Source organism: Acromyrmex echinatior, chromosome 12 (genome assembly GCF_024713525.1).
Source record: "Acromyrmex echinatior isolate Ae372 chromosome 12, ASM2471352v2, whole genome shotgun sequence".
NCBI lineage: Eukaryota > Metazoa > Arthropoda > Insecta > Hymenoptera > Formicidae > Acromyrmex > Acromyrmex echinatior.
The window spans coordinates 4,906,196-4,927,514 of NC_141863.1; the positions used below are offsets into that span (position 1 = coordinate 4,906,196).

Genomic DNA, 21,319 nt, shown 5'->3' on the forward strand with positions numbered 1-21,319 from the left:
TTATGCTTAGGTAAACTAGGCGGATGTCTAGAATCCTTATTTTTAATGTGTCTAATGAATATACGAAAAGAACAAATCTAAAGTTTTGAATACAGATCTGAAAATAATTTTAAACTATCAAAATAATTTGATTGGAATTTCAAACTGGTTTCTAGAATATCAACATTTTTTTACAACATTACTTACCATTATTTAGTTTCTAGAATAATTATTTTAATGGTCGAACAAAATTATTTTCAAATCTGCATTATAGACTTTTCAGCAAAATTATTCTTTACGCGTAATAATAATAATAATATAATTATTATATATAAATAATGATAACACATAAACGCTTTTTTGTATCAATATAATTAATAATAAGTCGGAATATATAGATACCTACATTTAATCTAGAATTGAATTGCTATCTATTAAGGTAACTAATCGGTTAATATTTTGTCAATTTGTACAAATTCTCCAAAGATAAGCCCTATGAAGCCATCGTGGTATTAGCATAAAATGTGAAAGCTATCCACACTCTACATGCCGTTAATTTCGAAAAGGCATACAAAACTACTTCGAAACGGAACTTTTAAATGCAACGAAGGAATACGCTTTCGTAGAAAAATTTTTCTATCGTACTTCTATTTCATTTCGCACTTTATAATTTTGCTCTGCTTTTTTATCGAGATTCAAACGGCATATCGCGATGGAAGGAACGCAAGTGGTGAAAGTTGGCGAAAGGTTTACGAAGAGTTTTATATGTTTATCCAAAAATTACATATTATTTATACAATTTATTCATACTTCACAGAAATATTTTAATTACTAATTATCATACACGTATTCACATGTAGCAACTGTATAAATTAAGATGAATTATTTACGTAATATTAAACGCGATTGAGTATTGCTTTCTTTAGAAAATAGACAAGTTTCGTGGACAAGTTTCTATAAAAGATTATCTAAAAAGATATACTTTTTTAATAAATTATTCAGATAGTTTGGTTAAAAATAATAATGGAGATAGAAAAGAATAGCCGAAACTTCCTCGATTCCGCCGAGGCAGAACGGAGAAAGCGACCGCTATCGTCGCGATTGCATAGCGGCTTAATATTCGGCTTCCCGGTTTCTCGAGTCAGGAAGGCGAATTATAATAGAGCAAGTGTTACAATGGTCTACTACATTGATTTTTCATTCAATTATATATCATAGCGTGCGTATATAGCAATTTCCGGGATGTACAATATATAGATTTTACGGAATACATTTCTTCAAAATTAACGTTATTTTAAGAGAAGATGCATGTGAAAATGATTTTAAAGAAAATGTAAGAAACAATAATGTGCCGCATTATCACGATAAGTAATAGACAGAAAATCATATAAAGATAGCGTCAATGAATAAAGGTAATTCGAAAATAAAGACAAAACGTATGACACACGATTAGTTTTAGCTTCCGATTTTATTTTGTAGAATTTTGGGATTAAATTCAGAGCCAAATTATAGGCTTACCGTATCGCGCCTTTATACATACATGGTTTAATACCTTCAGGTCGGCATCGTAAGGCAAAGTTTTGTCCCAGAGATTGGGCCCGAGAAAGGCGGCCTGCGCTTCCACGTTGCCCCAAAGTTCACCGTCGGCATCCTTCTTTTCCTCTGGCCCATCTTTACCTTGTTTCCCTGAAAATTTAATTTTATTTACTTAGATAACGATATTCATTTTTAATTATTTTTTAAATCGATAATACAATAATTTTTGTATCAATAATATCAGTGTACAAGATCTGCTATTACATTGCGAGAAATTCCTTTTTGCGAATTGTTCATATATTGAAATGACGCAAATTTACGGCCGTTAAAAATAATCTTTCTTAACAATAATCTCAGACAGGAATACTACAAGTGCTATTGTCATGCAATCTATACACTCATTCGCTTTTGTACAATGCACTTTTCTTTCCCAAAACTTCTGGTATATAACACATTCTGTTATCATGGCAGAGTCATTGTATAATGTGTGACAATTTACAATTTTACACATCTTTTTACACGCTTTTCTGTGTCTCTAGCATTTTTTCATACAAAACCTCCTTAGACTTCATAAATTTATGCTAAAATATTATTGACGTAAAAAATACACGAGTATATATTTAAACATATAAAAGGATTTAAAATGTAACGAGAATTTTTACAAGCTTTTTATATTTTATTTCTATATGTGGTGTTATACATTATTCAGCTAATAACGTATTATTCAACTAATACGTAAAATTTTTTATTATCATCGTTTATAATTTTCACGTGGAAAAAAAGAATACGAAGAAAAAGAATATGAAGTACACAAAAAATTATTATCACATTTTAATAAATATTTGTTTGAATTGTTCTAAGTTAATATTTAAATATTAAATGTAAATATATTTATTACAAGAGCCGTTGATGTGATTTAAATCTCATTTTTTATTGAATAAATATTTATTTATTGTAAGTTGTAATGTTTACTTAATACTAAAAAAGTATATATTGTATTAAGATTTAGTAAATTTTTTTCAGTGTAGTTTAAAAATACTCATTCAAAAATAGTAAGCGAATCACATAAGAACATTTTTTCTATCCCGCCTTTTTTATCTCTTTCTCCATGTTTATACAATATTATTTTTTAAATATATTATAAACACTCATCAATTATTAATTGTAAATGGCATCAATTAATATGCAGCCACAAAATTGATCGCGTATTTGCATATAAAAATATGCATATTTTTGATTGAATAGATTATCGCGTAAGCATGTGCATCCTTTCTCCATTCATGCTTTTGCATTATCAAATTTGACAAAATTGTTCAGCTATTTAGGTTCGTGTTTCTACTTCAATAGTCGTCGAGTCTGGGGAGTGTCGGGTCGACTGTCAAGGCTGTGAGAACATGCCTTGTCATACTATGATGTTGGTTACTCGTTGTTGGTTATTAAGATATCAAATAGAAATAAAGATGATTATGATAATTATAATGATTGATGATGATGATGACGATAATGACAATAATAAAAATTATATTTATGATGGTGACTATAATAGTAATGATCACATGATCGCAACGACGACGAATGACATAGGATCATAATGATTAGCAACAATGTTTGATAGCAAATGTATTAAACAATTGCAAAAGTAAGCGAGGTATATGTAAAGCAATAAAATTTAGACTTTGGATTGCAATTACTAAATTGTCTCGGATAGCTCCTTTTAAGAAATGCATTTGGCATATTTTTCAAGTCTTATAGCGTGTAAAATGTTACACTAAGGGCAACATATCTATTCGACAATATGTTAATTTCGTCACTTCTCTACTTTTTTCACTTTGGTTTACAGAATATCGACTTGGCAGTCCGCTCTCGTGCAAACGGTTTGTCGAGGTTTGCGGTTTCTGATGTGCCAACGCGTTCTATTCAACTATTGTTGCAGTCGTGCCTGTAAATTCAAGGCTGTACTCACAATACCGCGTCCTGTCTCGACAAGTGTATTGAATATACATTTACGCATAATCGCGGAATTATAAAATATTATATTCTCTCTCTCTCTCTCTCTCTCTCTCTCTCTCTCTCTCTCTCTCAAGAAGCATCGCTAACAAGATTTTTTGGTAGAGACATAACGCGCGTGAATATCACGGACTAAAAAATGTTAATGACATGCACGTTTAGTACAATAAAATGAATGCAGAAGATATTCATCGATTACCGGTTAGCTAAAAATAATCGGCGTCTAAGTAGCGTCGATTAAAGAAGCGGAAAGTGAGATCGCGATCGAACCGCGCCTGCAGCGTCGCCTTAGGCGCTCCCCGGGATTTCTCTATGGCATACGATGGCTAAACAACTAAACAACGGCAGCCCATAATTTGGTTCAAGGCTGCTCGTCGGCCGGCCGGCTAACTCTGCGGAACTAATCTCGTGTTGCGAAGCGATATTACCGCATCGGTATAGCGACGAGAGAACGAGCGGGGAGCAGCGTGTCTCGTTTGGGTACGATGTAATCGGGCCAGGGGACACGGGGGATCTTCCTGATTTTATCCATTCATTCACCGAGGACTGCATTTCCGTACCCCCGCGTCTCTATCTCTCTTGCATTCGTCGCGTCCTCGTTTGTCCCCCGTTTATTTACAATAGCCGGCCTTTGGAGATAGCCACTACTATACTCGTGGTACCGGAAACATGTGATTCCGACGCGAACTCGACACAAATAGAATTCGTATTTTTATTTTTTAATTTATTTTTTAATTCTTATGTATGAGCAATTTTTTTCTGGACAAATAAGATCCGTAGTAATTAATAATTAATTGATGACCTTTTCAATGAGACTTATTTAATTATTTAAACTTGATTTATTATTAGGTATTGGAATTAATTCGTAGCGTTTTTTAATGAAAGAATGTTATTTATTTCACATGAGCATTAAAAAATACATTAATGAAAGTACTTCCCATCACTTGTAAAACGCTACGAATTAATTCCAACACCTAATATTATCTTTCTTTTTGTGTGTAATTCCGTATTAATTAAATTCAATGAGTGTGGTTTCTGGATTTGAGAGACCGTATTTGTCTAGGCAAGAATTAATAGCGATTTATATATTAGCGCTCTACATTGTCAGGATAACAATAAAAAATATTTAAAAATATTAAATAAAACGTTAATTAAAAAATGTTAAATAAATGTTAAAATCAACATTATTTAATTCCAGATAATTTTGATTGTATACAAAATTATTATTGTTATATAAATTATAAGATAAATAAGGTAATTTAAAAAAGAATCGCATTTATGTATTTATTAAATGTATAATAGTAAATCTGACATATATAATAAATACGATAAATTGTTGGCTAATTATTCTAAATGTAAATGACCAAATATAATTATGACCAAAAATCCAAAAATCTGTAAGCAGCCTGTAAAAGTTTTGTTAACGTTTACTAACGTCACTAACGAAATGCACAAATATGCAATATGGACTAGTTTTCAGGTGCATTTTGTTAATTGCACCAGTAGATAAAAGTCATGAAGATAACGAAGTTAATTACAGTGGACATAAATACGTACGTATCGCAGAAATGTGTTCCACTTTTTAACGGAACTATGGCTGAACTATTATTTATGTCAAAGAGTAACTGCAAAATATTTTTAACACATTATCAGGCACGAAATATCTACCTTAAGAAACGAGTCTGGTTGTGTTAATTGGAATTCTGGTTGAAAATGGACAAAACTGAATTTTCTAGTTGAATCTATTATAATTTCAGTTAAGATAATGAAAATTCTGATTGATGATCTTCTGATTTATTCATTTTCAACTAGAAATTTTTCTTAGTGCATTTATCGATATTTTAATATATATTTTAATATATAATATAAATAAAATAAAATAAAATCATAGAAACTGTTTTAATGATATAAAAGGTACACAATTCTTTAAGGAATGTGGCTTTTCAATGTCGAAGACAACATCAAAAATAAATTCTCGCCACATTTCTCGCGGTGGATCTCTTAGTAATTTACAAAAATGATAGATCGGCTAATAAATCGTTGAGACTTAAACGCTGTTTAAATGCTGAAAACAATAAACCCGCTACAACGAACACAGAACCTACGTTACAGCACTTCGTTGTTTAGATAGTTGCCTTGGCAGCGTACTCTTAAGATTACACTTAGGTGACAAAACCACAGACATCATCGCTACGATGTACCGCACGTTCATACCTGTCGACGCGAATTTATGGATCTTCGCGATCGCAAATATGTGTTACGTCATCGTTCGCAACTGGAAATCTTAATTTCATCTCTCGACATTTTTTTTAAAGTTTCTATATTTTTTTAAACAATTTCCCACTTTTCAAAAAATTAACAAAATACTTGTAGAAACGCGTGCCAAAGGTATATTTAATTGAACTCTGAAATTCGCCTTTATATTCTTTCTCCCCAAAGTCACCGCTCCAAAATACCGCTAGTCATTTATATAATCGGCGACACGCGAACATCTAGGCAGGTGAACACGCGAGGATGCCCCGTGAATGCGTTTTTGGCACAATTCCCGCCGTTTCTTCTCGAAACTCTCGATAATAACTGTAACCGACATCTAAATGCACGTCTCCGAAGAACCAATTCATTTCACCTGCTCCATAAACAATAGCTGTTCTCAAACGCTTCAGAAAGTCAAGCTACGTTATTGTGGACATTCTTTGAACTGTCACTTTAGAGTTGTAAACTTTCAGTTAAAACGTGTAGTTGTATACGAAACTAGAAATGTCGCTTATTCTGCAAGTGCAATTTTTCTCAATCACAATGGGCGCACAGTGTGCCGTCGATAAACCTTCCTCGATCAATCGAATTTACGATACACAATGCTCGTGGGATAGGCCACCCGTCCGAAATAACCATCGACCAAGGCCGCAGGAAACCTTCTCCAAACACATGCGATTGTTTAGTTGCTACTGCTACTCCATCGTTGCGATCTATTTCCGTAATTGAGATCGCGAGATCACCATAATATTCGTTTATAACATTGTAAAGTTATAATGTATTTCGGTAAAACTATTCAAACTTAGATGTTAAGCTCCGACATAATTTTACTTACAATTAGAAACATTATTATTAAGTTTTTAAAATATAAATTCGTTCTACGTATTGTTCTGAAAAAAGTCTGGTAGTAATAATCAGGATCAGATGAGAATTACTAAATTACTTCGGTGATAATTTCAATTAAAAAAAATGTTTGGATAATATAACCAATTAGAGTTTGTAGGAAAACTAATTTTAATTTTTTAAATATTTTTTTGTCACCAAACAGTTGCATATTAATATTATATATTTAGTAATATTTATTACATGGAAAAAACGGATTTTATTGAACTACTTAAAAATTCAGATCTGAAAATAACTTTGGAGTTTTAAAATAATTGTATAAAAAAACTTAGGCATGTGTGATGAGCAATGCTACAAAGAGTTTTAATATTTCAGCAATCAATTTGAGTGTCCTAATTATTTTGATAGTTCAACAAAATTATATTCAGATGTATCTAACTTTAGATATCTCATCAATATTGTTCTTTCCGTGAATATTGCAATTACGTTAAACAATATACATTTGGCAGCTATTAGCTGACTTTTTTTTCAATAATAAGGTAGAGAAAAAGAATATTGGATTTTTAGTAAAATCTATCTTCGAAGAAGTAATTCATAATCGAAGGAAGTTTTAATACAAAAATTATACAAGAACAAAAATTTTAACATAAATTATACGCTTTACCCGATTTTTATTACTTCACGGTTCCATAAAAGGAAACATTAGAGAGATTTTAAATTCAATCGGAGCAAAGTCGGAGTGAAATAATCACGATAGACATTCAACGAGCAGGATGTCAAGTTCTGAAACAGCACTTTCTTGTGGTTGGCTGTACCTGGAAGGGAAAATCAAGAGGCAATATAACGCGGAACGCGATAGATGGGAAGAACTTGACTTACGATCTGTAAATCTCGTGCCGTTGTCAGTTCTCCGATGATTTGTGCGTGCGGTAAGCCACCATCGTCTCTTCTGACGTACGGCTTGTAACCGGCATTAACTTAGATTCTATTAGAGACGCAAAAGTACCTCGCAATTACCGAGTACACCCGGTACGTAGCGGCGTTACGATCGCACGATGAAAATTGCACGGATGAAAACTCGAGTCGTGGTACCTCGTTATTGCATAACTCACACGTCGTTCTTCCGCCTAGCTCTTCTTTCACCTTTCATGCATCACCGAAGAATACAACGTATAATCTAAGCTTTATTAAATTTAGGTGACTCCTCGAGACATTAATCCGCGACGTCATACACGCATTAGTATGTAATAAGTTCTCTCGGAGTGCCGGAAATACGGCAATCGCTTCTATTTTCCCAAAACACTTTCTCTTTACTGGCACGCTCTAATTAGCTTCACTCTTCTTTAATTATAAGCGCTCGCTGGCGCTCATGATGACTGCACGCGAAATGAGAAAAGAATCACACGTGGCGAGAGGCGTCACAACACCTTCGCAATAGAACGATATAATTATATTGTAATGTAATTAATATTATCATCCCAAAATGCTCCTGAGCCATATATAATCTATCAACATATTGTATTATTATTACACTGCGAACGACGTTTCCCATACGGGTTTCCTATGTAATAACATTAAGAAAAGGTATATTTCCTCGTTCTTTTTACTCGTATAAAACATACCATCGTCTAAGCGGTCGAAACACGTTTCCTAGAAAGTTAACCTCCCGCCTTACTGTCGGCTTTACGCTATGTACAATGGCGCGTATGTTTATCGGTCTTATCTCTCTAAGACCGCTGCTTCGAGAAGCGCCTTATGAAAATGCAAGCAAGAATTATAGTGTAGGAGTCACATATGTTTTCTTAGATTTTCGCCACGTGCGTGTGTGCACACGCTTCGTTATCTTCAGTTCCAATACGACCTCATTATTCCAATCGGTTTTTTAGGCTCAACCGAAGTCTAGTGACTCATAGTTTCCTCTTCAAATTTTCACCGAAACGAGTAATTGTATTGACAAGACTTCTGCGACCCTGGTCGGTTAATTCCCTGGTCGATTAATTCTCGGAATAAATGAGACTAAAATAAAAAATAATAATCTAATGTTACGTGAACAATAATACTTATTTAGTAACACTCGGAGTCGCTTATATATTTGATATCGCCAATAGGCGATTATGTGCAAAACCATTAAAGATATTAAGGAATCCTTTGAATTCACGTTTCGTGCGAAAGATCACGTGTATTGTGCAAATGTGTATGTTGTGCAACGGCTAAACGACTAAACCGATTATAGTGATCAATAATGTGTCAAATCAGCTCGCTCATAATTGCCTTTGGCACCGAGAAAGAGTGCATTAACGAGGTTCAAGCGATAAACTAATCATTATGTTCCGCATCGTGTAATAAACTTTTACCTAGATATAACTCAAAATCGTAATAAGATCGAAATGACATCAAGTTGAAGTTACTCTAAGAAAAATCACAATATCATTCGATTTTTAATTTAAAAATCATTATCGTGTCAGGAATTCATCATGAAATCCTCGTTAAAATAAAAATATTGTAATTTTTCTTAAAATGAATTTCTTCAACTTTTTGTCATCTTGATCTTGTTATGTTGTCACGTTTCTATTGGATTAAGAAATAATAAAAAAAGGTCTAAATTTAAAACATTTTTTGTTTTCGATATAAACTTCAGCCACCAGACTAGTAATGTTACGTTAATGCATAACGGTAAAAAAATCAATTTGTATTTGTTTCCACTTATAATACATTCTTATTAAAATTTTGTTAAATTTTTAACGTATTTGAGTGTTAATTTAACATAAATGTTGATTATCTTGAAAAAAATTGCTTCGCAGTTTGTTTACAAATTGTGTCAATATTATCTTTTTTGTGATAATTTTTTCAGCTAATATTTATAGATACATTACTTTCTAACATACTTATTCAACTTGTGTTAAATTAACAAAAATTTTAGTACTCCATATTTGGAACACATGAAATGTATTAAATTTAACACAATTTTTCCAACGATGTATACTTTAATTCTAGAAAAGGATGTTCAAATTTGTAAAAGTAATACATATAAAAATCCTTTACGATAATTAATGCTTTTTATCAGTAAAATAGACCACTTTAAGATTCCCTTAGTTTTTCAGTACCGAATCGAATTCTCGATGGACGTGAAATTGTCTGCTGGTTATGAGGTGTGAACAGGTGCGCTACAAGGACATATATTATCGACAGTGAAAGCGATACGCGCGAACTTATCGAGTTAATTGGCGAATAACCTCTAAGCTAATGTCATTTTCATCGATATCTCTCTCGTTAGTTTCTGTAACTTATAGGCAAGATAATATAAAATGGAAACTTTAACTCAGACAACAAAAAATTCAAAATCGAGACACAAGTTGTCTTAAAGATGTCTTAAATGTCTTTTAGACATTTTTAGGACGTCCTATAAAAAATGTCTTCAAGACGTCTTTAGGCGTCTTATTTTATTTAATCTTTGGGCATGCATGTTGTCTGAGAAGGCAATTATGATATATGTATGTATTATAATTGCGATATTTCCCAAAATAATTTTTTCAAGAAAATATTCTGTGTGTGCGTATACAATAATTTATATAGTGTGCACTCACGTCGTTGGAATGCGTATAAATTTTCTTATCTGTAGACATTAATTTTTACGGAATAGATTACTTGGAGGATTACTTGTGTTGATGAAAATTATAATGGGTATTTTATATTGCTGCTTTCTCTTTTTCTCAATTACTCGCCGTCAACACCTCGAGATATTTACGCGTTCTACGATTCAGTTTGCTGAATATAACCGAATGTGAAAGAGGAAATAAGAATCGCGGTTTGTGTGGATGTGCAGCGAGTATTATTGTCTGCCATTTATGATTGCATGTAATGAACTAACACGCAGTGAACCACGAAGTCGTCCTTGGCCGCTCCTCCGAGTGCGGCTAGACCTCTTAGAAATAGTTTCCTATCGCTTGTTGTATGAATAAAGTTCGCATAATGAGCAAAGCGCACGCGAGGTCCTCAGATCTTGAATTTTGGAACCAACAAGCCTTTAAATCTCTTGCTCTCCAATTCCTTCAGCGAATTGAGATTTTTTATTATCTTCATTGCATTTGTATACGTTCGCATCGTCTATAAGATACTTAATTTGTTTAAATTGTATTTAAAAAATATAATGCAACAATATAAATAAATATATATAATATAAATATATTATACTTATTTAAATAAATATATTACAATAAAATATATTATATAATATTATGTACTTATTTATTTATATTATTTCACAATATTTTTTGTGAATATTAATATATATACATATATTACATTTATTTAAATAAATACATTTAAAAATATATATCTGTCATATTTATAATCATAGATTTTTAACTGATTCTTGAATCAAATCGTGATAAATCAAATTATTTTACGCACAAAGCTTGTGATGATTTAACATATTTGCATGACGTGCAGAATTAATAATTTCAGAATTCCAATTAATAGCTTCTTCATGACATGTTAGAAGAGTATTGTTTACGCGAGCTAACATTGTAAATAGATGCCAGAAACAGTAGAAGTTTTACGGAGGTGTTTGCGTGCATTTAGCTGGTGTGATTGCACACTTGTGCGAACACCATATCCTTTGATGCATATTCAGATTAAAACCGATTCTCTCTTACGTGCGGATCCTCTCGTCGAGCGCAAATGTGCATAGATGCACATGCATATAGCTTAGAAGATTCGAATTGAATGAAAACATGAAATGAAAAATGATATAATACACGATTGTAAAACTTATTTCATGTCGGTATTTGTTTTATTGATATTGCGATCGTGATTCATCACATGCAAAAAAATAATTTATTATACAGACTTTATGAAATCCTTAGCTAAAAATAAAACATTCCATTAACGTCTTAAATATGTTTGTCTTTTGATTTGTGTTTTGAAATCTATTAGGTGTTGGAATTAATTCGTAGCGTTTTACAAGTGATGGGAAGTACTTTCATTAATGTATTTTTTAATGCTCATGTGAAATAAATAACATTCTTTCATTAAAAAACGCTACGAATTAATTCCAACACCTAATATTTAAAAAATATACATACAAAAAATGCTAAAAAATTGTACGGAATTTTATTAATGTTTGCCTTTACGGGGATCTTTATTTAATTACAAGAAGCATTCATCCAAATTATTATTAAAAAATTGGAAAGAGTATCTCAAATAATTCAATAATGTACACGAATATCGTAATATTTAGTAACATTCATTCCTTGAATTATTATTCGCTGATTAATGCTGCGAGTAAGAATTGACCGTATCTTAACCTGCTTAGTTATGCCTCAAGAGACGAGACAAGCTTGCTTCATAAAGAGTGAAACTAGGCTCGATAGTATCCGCGTAACGCGAAAGAGAGTGAAAGAGGTTTTCGCTTTCGTTGGAGAGGCCTTCCCGCTTCCTCAAGCACGACGCAGAACGCAGCAGTGGTCTTTCCCTTGTTTCCTCTTTACCTGGTGACCCACTCTACTCATAGATGACAGTAGGCGACGAAATCTATCTAATATATCTATCTAATATACATACGTGAAAAAAGCGTAATGACATTTATGTAATTAAGTAGAACCACAAAAAAATATTTTAGAAACATTACCGAGTTTACCAAGTATAATATAAATTTTAATGATATTTTCAAATAATCAAGACGATTATTTGAATCATCGAGTTGTTCAAAAGCGCAAATGTGCAAGCTTATTCGTTAGAAGCGTAAAAATCGTGATCTTGGGAACGTTCTCGTTGTAGCTCAGCTAGGAACAAGTTTTACCTGTGTGATTCTGTCAAGCGAAACAGCGAATGATATCATATACTGATCTAGATTACAGTACGTCATTATGCACTGTGAGAGCAGACGCTCGTAACGATCTGAACCGGAAATGGTGAGCTGTGCCGGATTACGAACGGATGCACTCTATTCTAGTTACGAATTCTGAATTATCATTTAACATAGTGCTCTGCATTTAATTCTATTATTATAAAAGGAATCTGTAAAGCCAAAAACTGTAATATATATGAAGCCTTACAAAACAAATAGAAAACCCGAGAGAAAATCTAAAAGAAAATGATCGAAGAAAATCTTCGGTTATGTTGATACAATATTCAAACCAGACGATGACATAAGAGTCTAACTAAACGAATTTGCAAAGATGATTCGCTCTACAATTAGATATAGGTAGAAAGATCGGTCATGCGGGAGGAAACGCCTTGAATCGGTTAAGACCGCGGAAATACAGCCGGCTGTTTGCGTTTTCTCCCCTCCTAGTCTAGCTTTCACCCTTTCCTTCACACTCGCAGCAATACTTCCTGTCTATACTTACTGTCGCTATCGCGACAACCTGTGGCTTCTTAATCTTTCGGAAGGCAGTCGGATACTCGGGAAGTAAATATGTTGAATTAACATGGATTTTACGGAGAACAGAAAATGTTAATGAAAGTCAAATATTAGCTATTTTTAAAAGTATAATAAATATTTATTAAAACTAATAAAGTTTTTTAAATAGTTTCGTTGATGCATTAAATTACAATATTTATTACAATATTTCGTGTTCAAATATTTATTCAATATTTGAATTTTAAATTATTTTAAAAAGTATTCTAAAATAATATTCTAAAAATAAAATTTCCTTCGTTAAAATTAATTAATCGATTTTTTATTCTTTTCCTTTGTTGGCGTGTCTAATATAATTATTGGTCGATCTTTCATTATCTTTTTTATTTTCTAATCGCTCGTCCTTTCGTTTCCCTCTATGCGGAACATGTTTTAAATAGTAGTTTGATTAGAAAGTACGTGGGTGTATTTTACTACGATAACCGGTTCGATAATTTTGCTATAGAAAGTTTTCCGCCTGTGTCTGCCACACCATGTTCGACGTTAACATTTAAAAAGGATCTGGACGATTTATAACTGTATGCCAACAGCCGCAGATATGTATTATATGAGCAATAAATGTTCACCAGAATGTCTTCCGCATGAAACATGCCAATTGATGCCAATGCGTTTATATACCTCGATAGGATTACACATATTTCTCGGACGTTCCTTTGAAACAAGTTAATACGCATCGCACAATTCGTTGCGCTAATTATAAGGTAATAGATAATTAAAGATAGACATTAACTTCATGCTAGAAATTAAAGCAATTGAAGCTAGAAAGTTTTTTATGAGACATGCAAATCTTGCAATCTCTCTCTCTCTCTCTCTCTCTCTCTCTCTCTCTCTCTCTCATTCACTCACTCATCGAGTGTATATAATTGAAAAATTTGTGTTAAAAACATATTTTATATATCCCAAATGATTCACTTAAATTTTTGTATTAATATAATATAACACAAAATAAATATGTTAGAAGGTAACACAAGTATTATCTAAGAAGATAAACACAAAAAAACTGACACAGTTTGTAAGCAAATTGTGAAAGCACATTTTTTTCAGTAAAATTAACGTATTTTATTTAACGTATTTTATCTTAAAATTTACGTTTTAAAGCACATTATATTGTCATTTATTCATTCACTTACTCATAAATTTCGTTGTTTTATAATGATAGTAAAAAATTTTGTGAACATCAATTCAACACAAATGTACTACTTAAATAACAATTACATTATGTTAAATTAACATTCGAATATCTTAAAAATTCAACCCAAAATTTTAATAAGAACGGACCATTTTCAACACAATTACTATAAATATTTTTTACTGTGCATTTATATAAAAAATCGATATCGAACAGCTAAATCCGCATCCGGTTGTACTCTCAGCGATCTCACGTTCAGTAACTGGTTTTGAAAGGCATATATGTCCTTCAGGGACGCGGAATCGTGGCTCGTCCTTGGCCATGGAACATGGCCGTCCACGTAATACGCTCGTGTGTGGTAATTCTTTTAGGTAATTCTTAACCGTTACGTTCCACATAATCTATGTAACACATTCGATCATCGCGTGTTTCTCAGTTTTCATAATTTGTCTGCAAATTAACTTTTTTCCTTTTGATATCATTTCACCAAAAAATTTGATTAAAGAGAATAAAAGATTAGTACCAAATCCTAATTATAAATAATAGTTTAAATTTTTAATTGCAAATCATACTGAGAAAAAATATCTTAAATTTCAATAAATATTTATTCGAATAGTATCAACTAAATATTTATTAAAATATTTATAAAAATATATTTATTTGGTACAAAAAACATTAATTTGATTTAACAATCACTTCTTATTATTAAGCAAATATTTATTTATAAATGTTTAGTTGGAAGTATTCAAATAAATATTTATTTAAATTTAGGCTTATTTTTTTCTCAATGTAATTCTTGCTTATTTGTTAACCGTTGGAATCCATTTGCTAAAAAAAAAGTATCAATACCGTTCGATTAGTCTTAGATCGAATATCTTTAAAACGTCAATGGAATAATAATTGATGCATCGCTGGCTGAATATCTCTTCTAGAATGAAAGTGAAAGACAATGTTTTTATATCGGAACATAGTTTTACAATCTTCGAATGCGGTTTTAAAAGTTGTTTTTAAATAAAATCGTGCTATTTCTCATTTTATTTTTTAACCTGATGGATCAGTAATAATATAATATGAATTTCTTCCGCCCTTTTCCGTCTTTATTATTAACTAATGTAACTATTATACAGGAATATATGGTGGATTGATTTCCGTACAGATAATATTTATGATCGTTGTCGATCTAAATTTGCATCTTCCACGAATGATAATTAAAGGAAACAAGTATAATTAATGTCGTCATGATATAGTAATATGGTCGAGTTAACTGTGGAAATATTTCTAAGCTCTGTTAATAAATGTGCGGGATTCTTATTATACGTGTGATATTCAATTTCTCACAATCTTCGACGTACACAGTCGATTAAATGTAATATATTTTTTTTTCTTTGATGACGAGCGTATTATTTCGTTTCCTGGTAATTAGTTGGAAAAGATTGATATATGTCCTTGACAGTGTAACATCCCAGTCAGAAATGATAATGGAATCGACATCGAATCGACATCGAATCGACACGATGGGACGTGAAGCGGTCCGCATTTTTTTTCTTGAGATAGCAAACGGCTGCATCTCGACTTATCGATTAACGTTGTGTGTACAACATTAGGTAATTGTTGGGTAAGCAGAAGCGCACAGACATCATGGGCGAAAGTTACGCGGAAACTGACCCGGTGCGATGCGTTTGACCGCATTTTGTTAAATAGGATCTTCGATGATATTTTCATCCGAAGATAAATCGACATAGTATACGTTGATAAATTATACAAGCAAGAATAAATACCTGTTGCAACCGGTTACCGGTACATGTTGGCAGTTAATATAAGATTAATATAAGATGCTGTCACGCAAAATAAGATGTATGCCATGTGAGTCGACATTTTCTTTTATAAAATTTAAAAACGTTAAACCTAACTCTTGGAAATTAATTAAAGGCGATTATTTAATTCAGTAGTATAATTTTTCGATTTTTTACTACACGCGTCATTCGTGTCTAAGTTAATTTTTGTCATTTTTAAAAATATATAAAAATTGGTAAGGGATTCTTACATATCTTTAGAAAATATTTACACTAAAAGAACTGTTTATTTGACTTAGATTAATTTAATTGTCTTTATTTCATTCGTTGAAAAATGTATGTATGTATGTCAAATATAATATGTTTGACTTAAATATAATCGAAAGAAATAAAGACAAGCTAAATTAATTTAGTCAAATGAATAATTTTTTCTCAGTGTATTAAAAGGTTGTGTATTTAAAAAAAAAGATATATTAAATTTTAATAAATATTCATGAATATAATATTTACTTAAAAAGTTAAATCAAATTAATGGTTCTTGTATTAAACAAAATATGTTTACATTTAATAATTCAATTAGTACTGTTCAAACAAATATTTATTAAAATTCAATATATATTTTTTATCAGTATAATATTTTAAAAAAAAAGAAATGAGCAGAACACAAACGACACTTGTATGTACTAAGAATTAAAAAGAATTAATACGTGTTTACAAAATGCCATTTTTAACATTTATTTACCATAATCTTTATTTACCAAAACTTCGCGAAAAATTGCGCTTCCGCACGCAAGTAGGTACAATAAAATTAGAGGGAACATCAGTTCCGCATTAACGACGCAGCTATCAGCTGGATTCGCACAACACGCAGTCACGCTCGTCGAACCAATTAAATTATACAAATCGATCCGGGGAGAAAGTCCGCGGAGAGAGAACGGGGCACAAGCGTTAAAGGAAACAATTTGCGATGTAGTACGAAGTCCACGAAGCGACGCCTTTACTCGCGTACGGCACGAGCAGCATACGTACATACATATGGATATGCTCGTCCGCATATGCATTGCACTTGCACGCGCTCAGGAAGCCGCGACTGTAATTTTACAGATCATTTCCCGCAAACACGCAATTCTCCTGAAAATTACAAGGCTACGGAGGGGGCAGGCAGCGCCGTATTGTACACCTCGGCCTCTTTTCTCGCGCACGTGCGCGCACACGCGTCCTCGTGACACGCGCGGTTTCCGGTATACACGACAACACGACGTTCCTACGAACGTCGTGAAGGATGCACGCGGAAGCCACTGGCTGATGAGAGTTACTTTCTGATGATTGTTATTAATTGAAATGTTAAGACACGTGGCATAAGTATCAATAAAATGGACGCTTTTCCTTCAAACTCCTACGAATGTCGCGAAGAATGCATGTGGAAGCCACCAGCTGATAAGAGTTGCTTTCTGACGATTATTATTAATTGAGACTCATGAGAGCCACGTTAAGACACGTGGCATAAATGTCAATAACGGACATTCTTCTTTTAAAGGTCACATAAGAAAATCGCACTTAATAATTTATTCTAATTGTCGATCGTTTATCAATTCGTAAATATGTTACGTACGTTCTTGTAGAATTTAAAATGAATATAATTTATACGGAAGGAATTAAGGTCCGTTAAAATGTCATACTTCCTCGAGGAAGAAAAAAAAATAAATTTTGTCGATTAATTCATGAATAAATGAGAGATGAAGTTTGACCGATTCGGGGCGGTGGATCTCTGGCATTTATCGCGACTTCGCAGCCCGGAAGCCAGCTGAGCGATCGCTCGGTTCCTTCGAGGGAAAGTGGCCCGAACAACTTTCACTTGCTGGTAAGCCAGACTGCTTCGTGAATAACGCCACAACAAGAATCCTGAGCATTGTACGCGGGCAGAAACGGGCCCGTCGCGACGCAATATTTTTGCGCGATTAAATGTGACACGCAATGACAGATTTATATCTCTCTTGGCCAAATATATGAACATATCTATATGTAATGATATATAATATTAAGCGTTTTCAGTGTTGAAATATCATTTCTTAATTTTTTTTGTAGATGTATAAATTATTATCTTTGACAATCACACTCTTTAAAGGTACACGCAATTGTAAATAACATGTTTAGAAAATTACATGAGAACGTTTAGATTGTAAATCCATTTCATATAGACTAACAAGTGATGAGAATAAAAGATTAGGTGTGCACGAATTCCTTAGGCGGTGGTTTAAAGGAAAAGCATTCATTATATGTAAATTTTACTTTCATCATTTCTAAGAGATTGCATCTTCTGAAAAATTAATTAAAATAAAAAAATTCATATGTTTATCTTAATTCACCATATAAAGATCGTAATGAACATGGACGCTAAATGTCAATTTGTGTATTAGACCGCGATTGCATCGAGCGAGTTATCGCGAGCTCGTAAAATTTTATCCCGTCATAAATGTTTTATGCCTCTTGCAGTTTATCGGATTAAGATCGAACAGATAGTCTGCACATATTTACATATTTTAAATAGAACAATACTTTTATATGTTATCGCTTGATGAAAATTTATCTCGAGCAAATTCGTCGAAATTACATGAAGTACTTTATTTATAAACTTTCTGTATACTGAAAAAAAAATCTTAATTTCAAAGAAATATCTCTTTGCTCGTATTAAAAAATATTATTTTTTTAAAAGTACAATATCTTTGAAATTTCCATTAATTCAAAGAAATAATTTTTTTTAATACGATCAAAGAGATAATTCTTTGAAACTAAGATATTTTTTTTCAGCGTACAAAAATATTTGAAAACACATTGACAGAATTTTTTAATTATTTGTCAAATCCATCGGCGTGTACCTGCGTACGTCCAGAGAAATCAGATTGTACCAGGATGAAAGAGAAATCCGCGCTCATAGCGGAACAGGAGGAGGACACGGTTTATTAAAGAACGAGGAAAAGAGAAAGAGAAGTCGAAAGGAACGGATACAAGTAGGAGGGGGCAAGTCAGGAAGAATAACCGTATCTTTCCTTCTTCTGCTTCTGCTCCCTACTTGCGGTAGAGCATTTCTTTTTTTTTCTCCTTTCTCACGCGTGTAAAACTCGCGGAAACGAGTCTGCTCGATGCGTGTTGTAGCGCATGCATACCGTGTACAACGCGTAAATATGGCGTGCAACGTGAATCCAGGAAGCAAAATGACGCGCTGTCTAATAAGATATATGTCAGAGTGAATAATATACGATTTTTCTACTCTAAGTCCTCTAAAGATTTTGTTTAATAAAAATGGTTCGATACATGTTTGAATATATTGTTTGATATACCCATATTTGATATGATATCACTCGTTTGCTATAACAAAATATAAGAAAACAAAATTTAATAGAAAATTAGTTTAAACGTTTTGAATCATTAGAATTTTAAAGCATTAATTTTGAAATATAATTTTAGTTTTTTTAAATAGATTTTCATGTTTTTATTTTTTTCTGCAATCAATTAAGAAGAAAAAATTTAACAGAAAATCAGTTTAAACGTTTTGAATCATTAGAATTTTAAAGCATTAATTTTGAAATACAATTTTAGTTAGTTTTTTTTAATAGATTTTCATGTTCTTATTTTCTTTATTTCTTTATTTTTTTTCTGCAATCAATTAAGAACATAATAATTTTTTACTTATGTCATTATTGTAGCAAATGAATGATACGTATTTAATATATGTTGTTTGTTCAAATAGTAGATATTATCAAGTTTTCAAATTAAATTTAAAAATTAAAAATGATGTGAAAATATATGAATTATATTGATATTTTTCTTTCTATCTCTCACAATTGCAAATGAATGCAAAAATTTATTCATATTGGAATTAATAGAAATTCTAGGAAACTTATCCAATTGCAATTTTAATTTACACACACACACACACACACACACACACACACACAATTCGGTTATTTTTTAAATGATCACAGTTGCCACGCGCGGAAAGATGCTAAGAACGGTTTATTTTAACATGTTGGTAAAGACGATGCATTTACGAGGCTCGTTGACTCGAACGAAGTTGACCTAGTCAGAGGCACCCGCTGGTCGTCTAATCTAAAATTAATTCCTAACAGCTGCTGCCGACTAATGCGCGTATATCGCACATCCATGCTTATTCTGTCAGCTTTTATTATTTTCATGCCATGTCAAGGCCGCATTCCGTTTCTCTCCTTCGGCTTCTCGGTGGCGAGGCGAACGAAAAAGTGCGTAAACCGGAAGAAGAGAAAGGAGGAAGTACTGAACGCGCGCACGCGTGTTAATTATACGAGTCTTATTGCCACGATCGCGATAAGTAATGATTAATTTCGTTTACTAGAAAAACGTAATATTTTCATCTAGTCTCCGACGAAGAATTTCCACTTCATGCCTACGTAAAATTTCTATTTTCATTTCGAATTATACCATTTACATCTTATAATTACACTTGAAATATATCACGAAAGATCCATTAAAAAAAATTATATTGCGTAAAGTAATAAAAATTGATTTGCGTAACATTTGTTGTGCTGATTTATTTCAAATTGACATTTTCTTATTTTTTGATATAAACGAACGGAAATTCGTCGTTCTTGCGAATATTTTCTCATCCAGCCGTTGCTGATCGTTCTCGAGATGCATTGTGTCGCTTGCAATAATTACCTTTGGCCCGATAATCGACCTCTTATCTTGCCTGACGCTCCACTAGGATATGCAATTTACTGCGACAATAATTGACAATTATCGCTTCCTTTCCTTAGTACATGGACTAGATCGAAGCGATATCGACGCTTTATAAGGTCAATTTTAATTGATTCGATTCGCCCGTCACGAGACACCTTTAATTGGAAACTTCGTACGAGGTGGATAATTAAGATATGCCAATTATTTCCTTCCTCTCGATGGAAGTTTTCCCTTCTTCGTTACAATATACCCCCGCTACAAGGTTCATATTTATATTCATAGAATGAAGAAATTAGTGAACACTTCAGAATAATTGAAGTTTCTGATATACACGAAGCCGTGGAAAATTTATTTCCAATAACTTGTTTAAACTGTACTTATATTTATTTAATAATTTTCACATTAAATACATCAAGATTTCCTTCACAAATCGCTATTATATTTAGAAACAATTTTTTTATCGCGTATACACGAAAAGAACGATTTTAGTGAAGTATCTAAAAATAATTGAAGCTGAAAATATTTATGTTGGCCATTAAAATAATTATATAGGACGTTCACAAACTGATTGCTAGGCTGTTAAAACTTTTTACTTCATTCATCATGCTTGCGGTTCCTACAAAGTTATTTTATACTCCAACAACA

At 32.4% G+C, this 21,319-nt stretch overlaps 1 protein-coding gene across 7 annotated transcripts in view; it reads right to left on the reverse strand.

Moving 5' to 3' along the window:
- The window catches only part of LOC105149594 (thyrotroph embryonic factor), a 90,780-nt gene that overhangs the window by 5,240 nt on the left and 64,221 nt on the right, over positions 1-21,319 (reverse strand). For 5 of the 7 annotated variants that reach the window (XM_087412151.1, XM_087412150.1, XM_087412152.1 and 2 more), the window contains one exon: positions 1,520-1,665. In XM_087412151.1, coding sequence (XP_087268277.1) covers positions 1,520-1,665 — 146 coding nt within the window. The remainder of the gene's footprint in view (positions 1-1,519; positions 1,666-21,319) is intronic. The other 2 variants (XM_087412148.1, XM_087412149.1) reach the window with 1 other exon arrangement.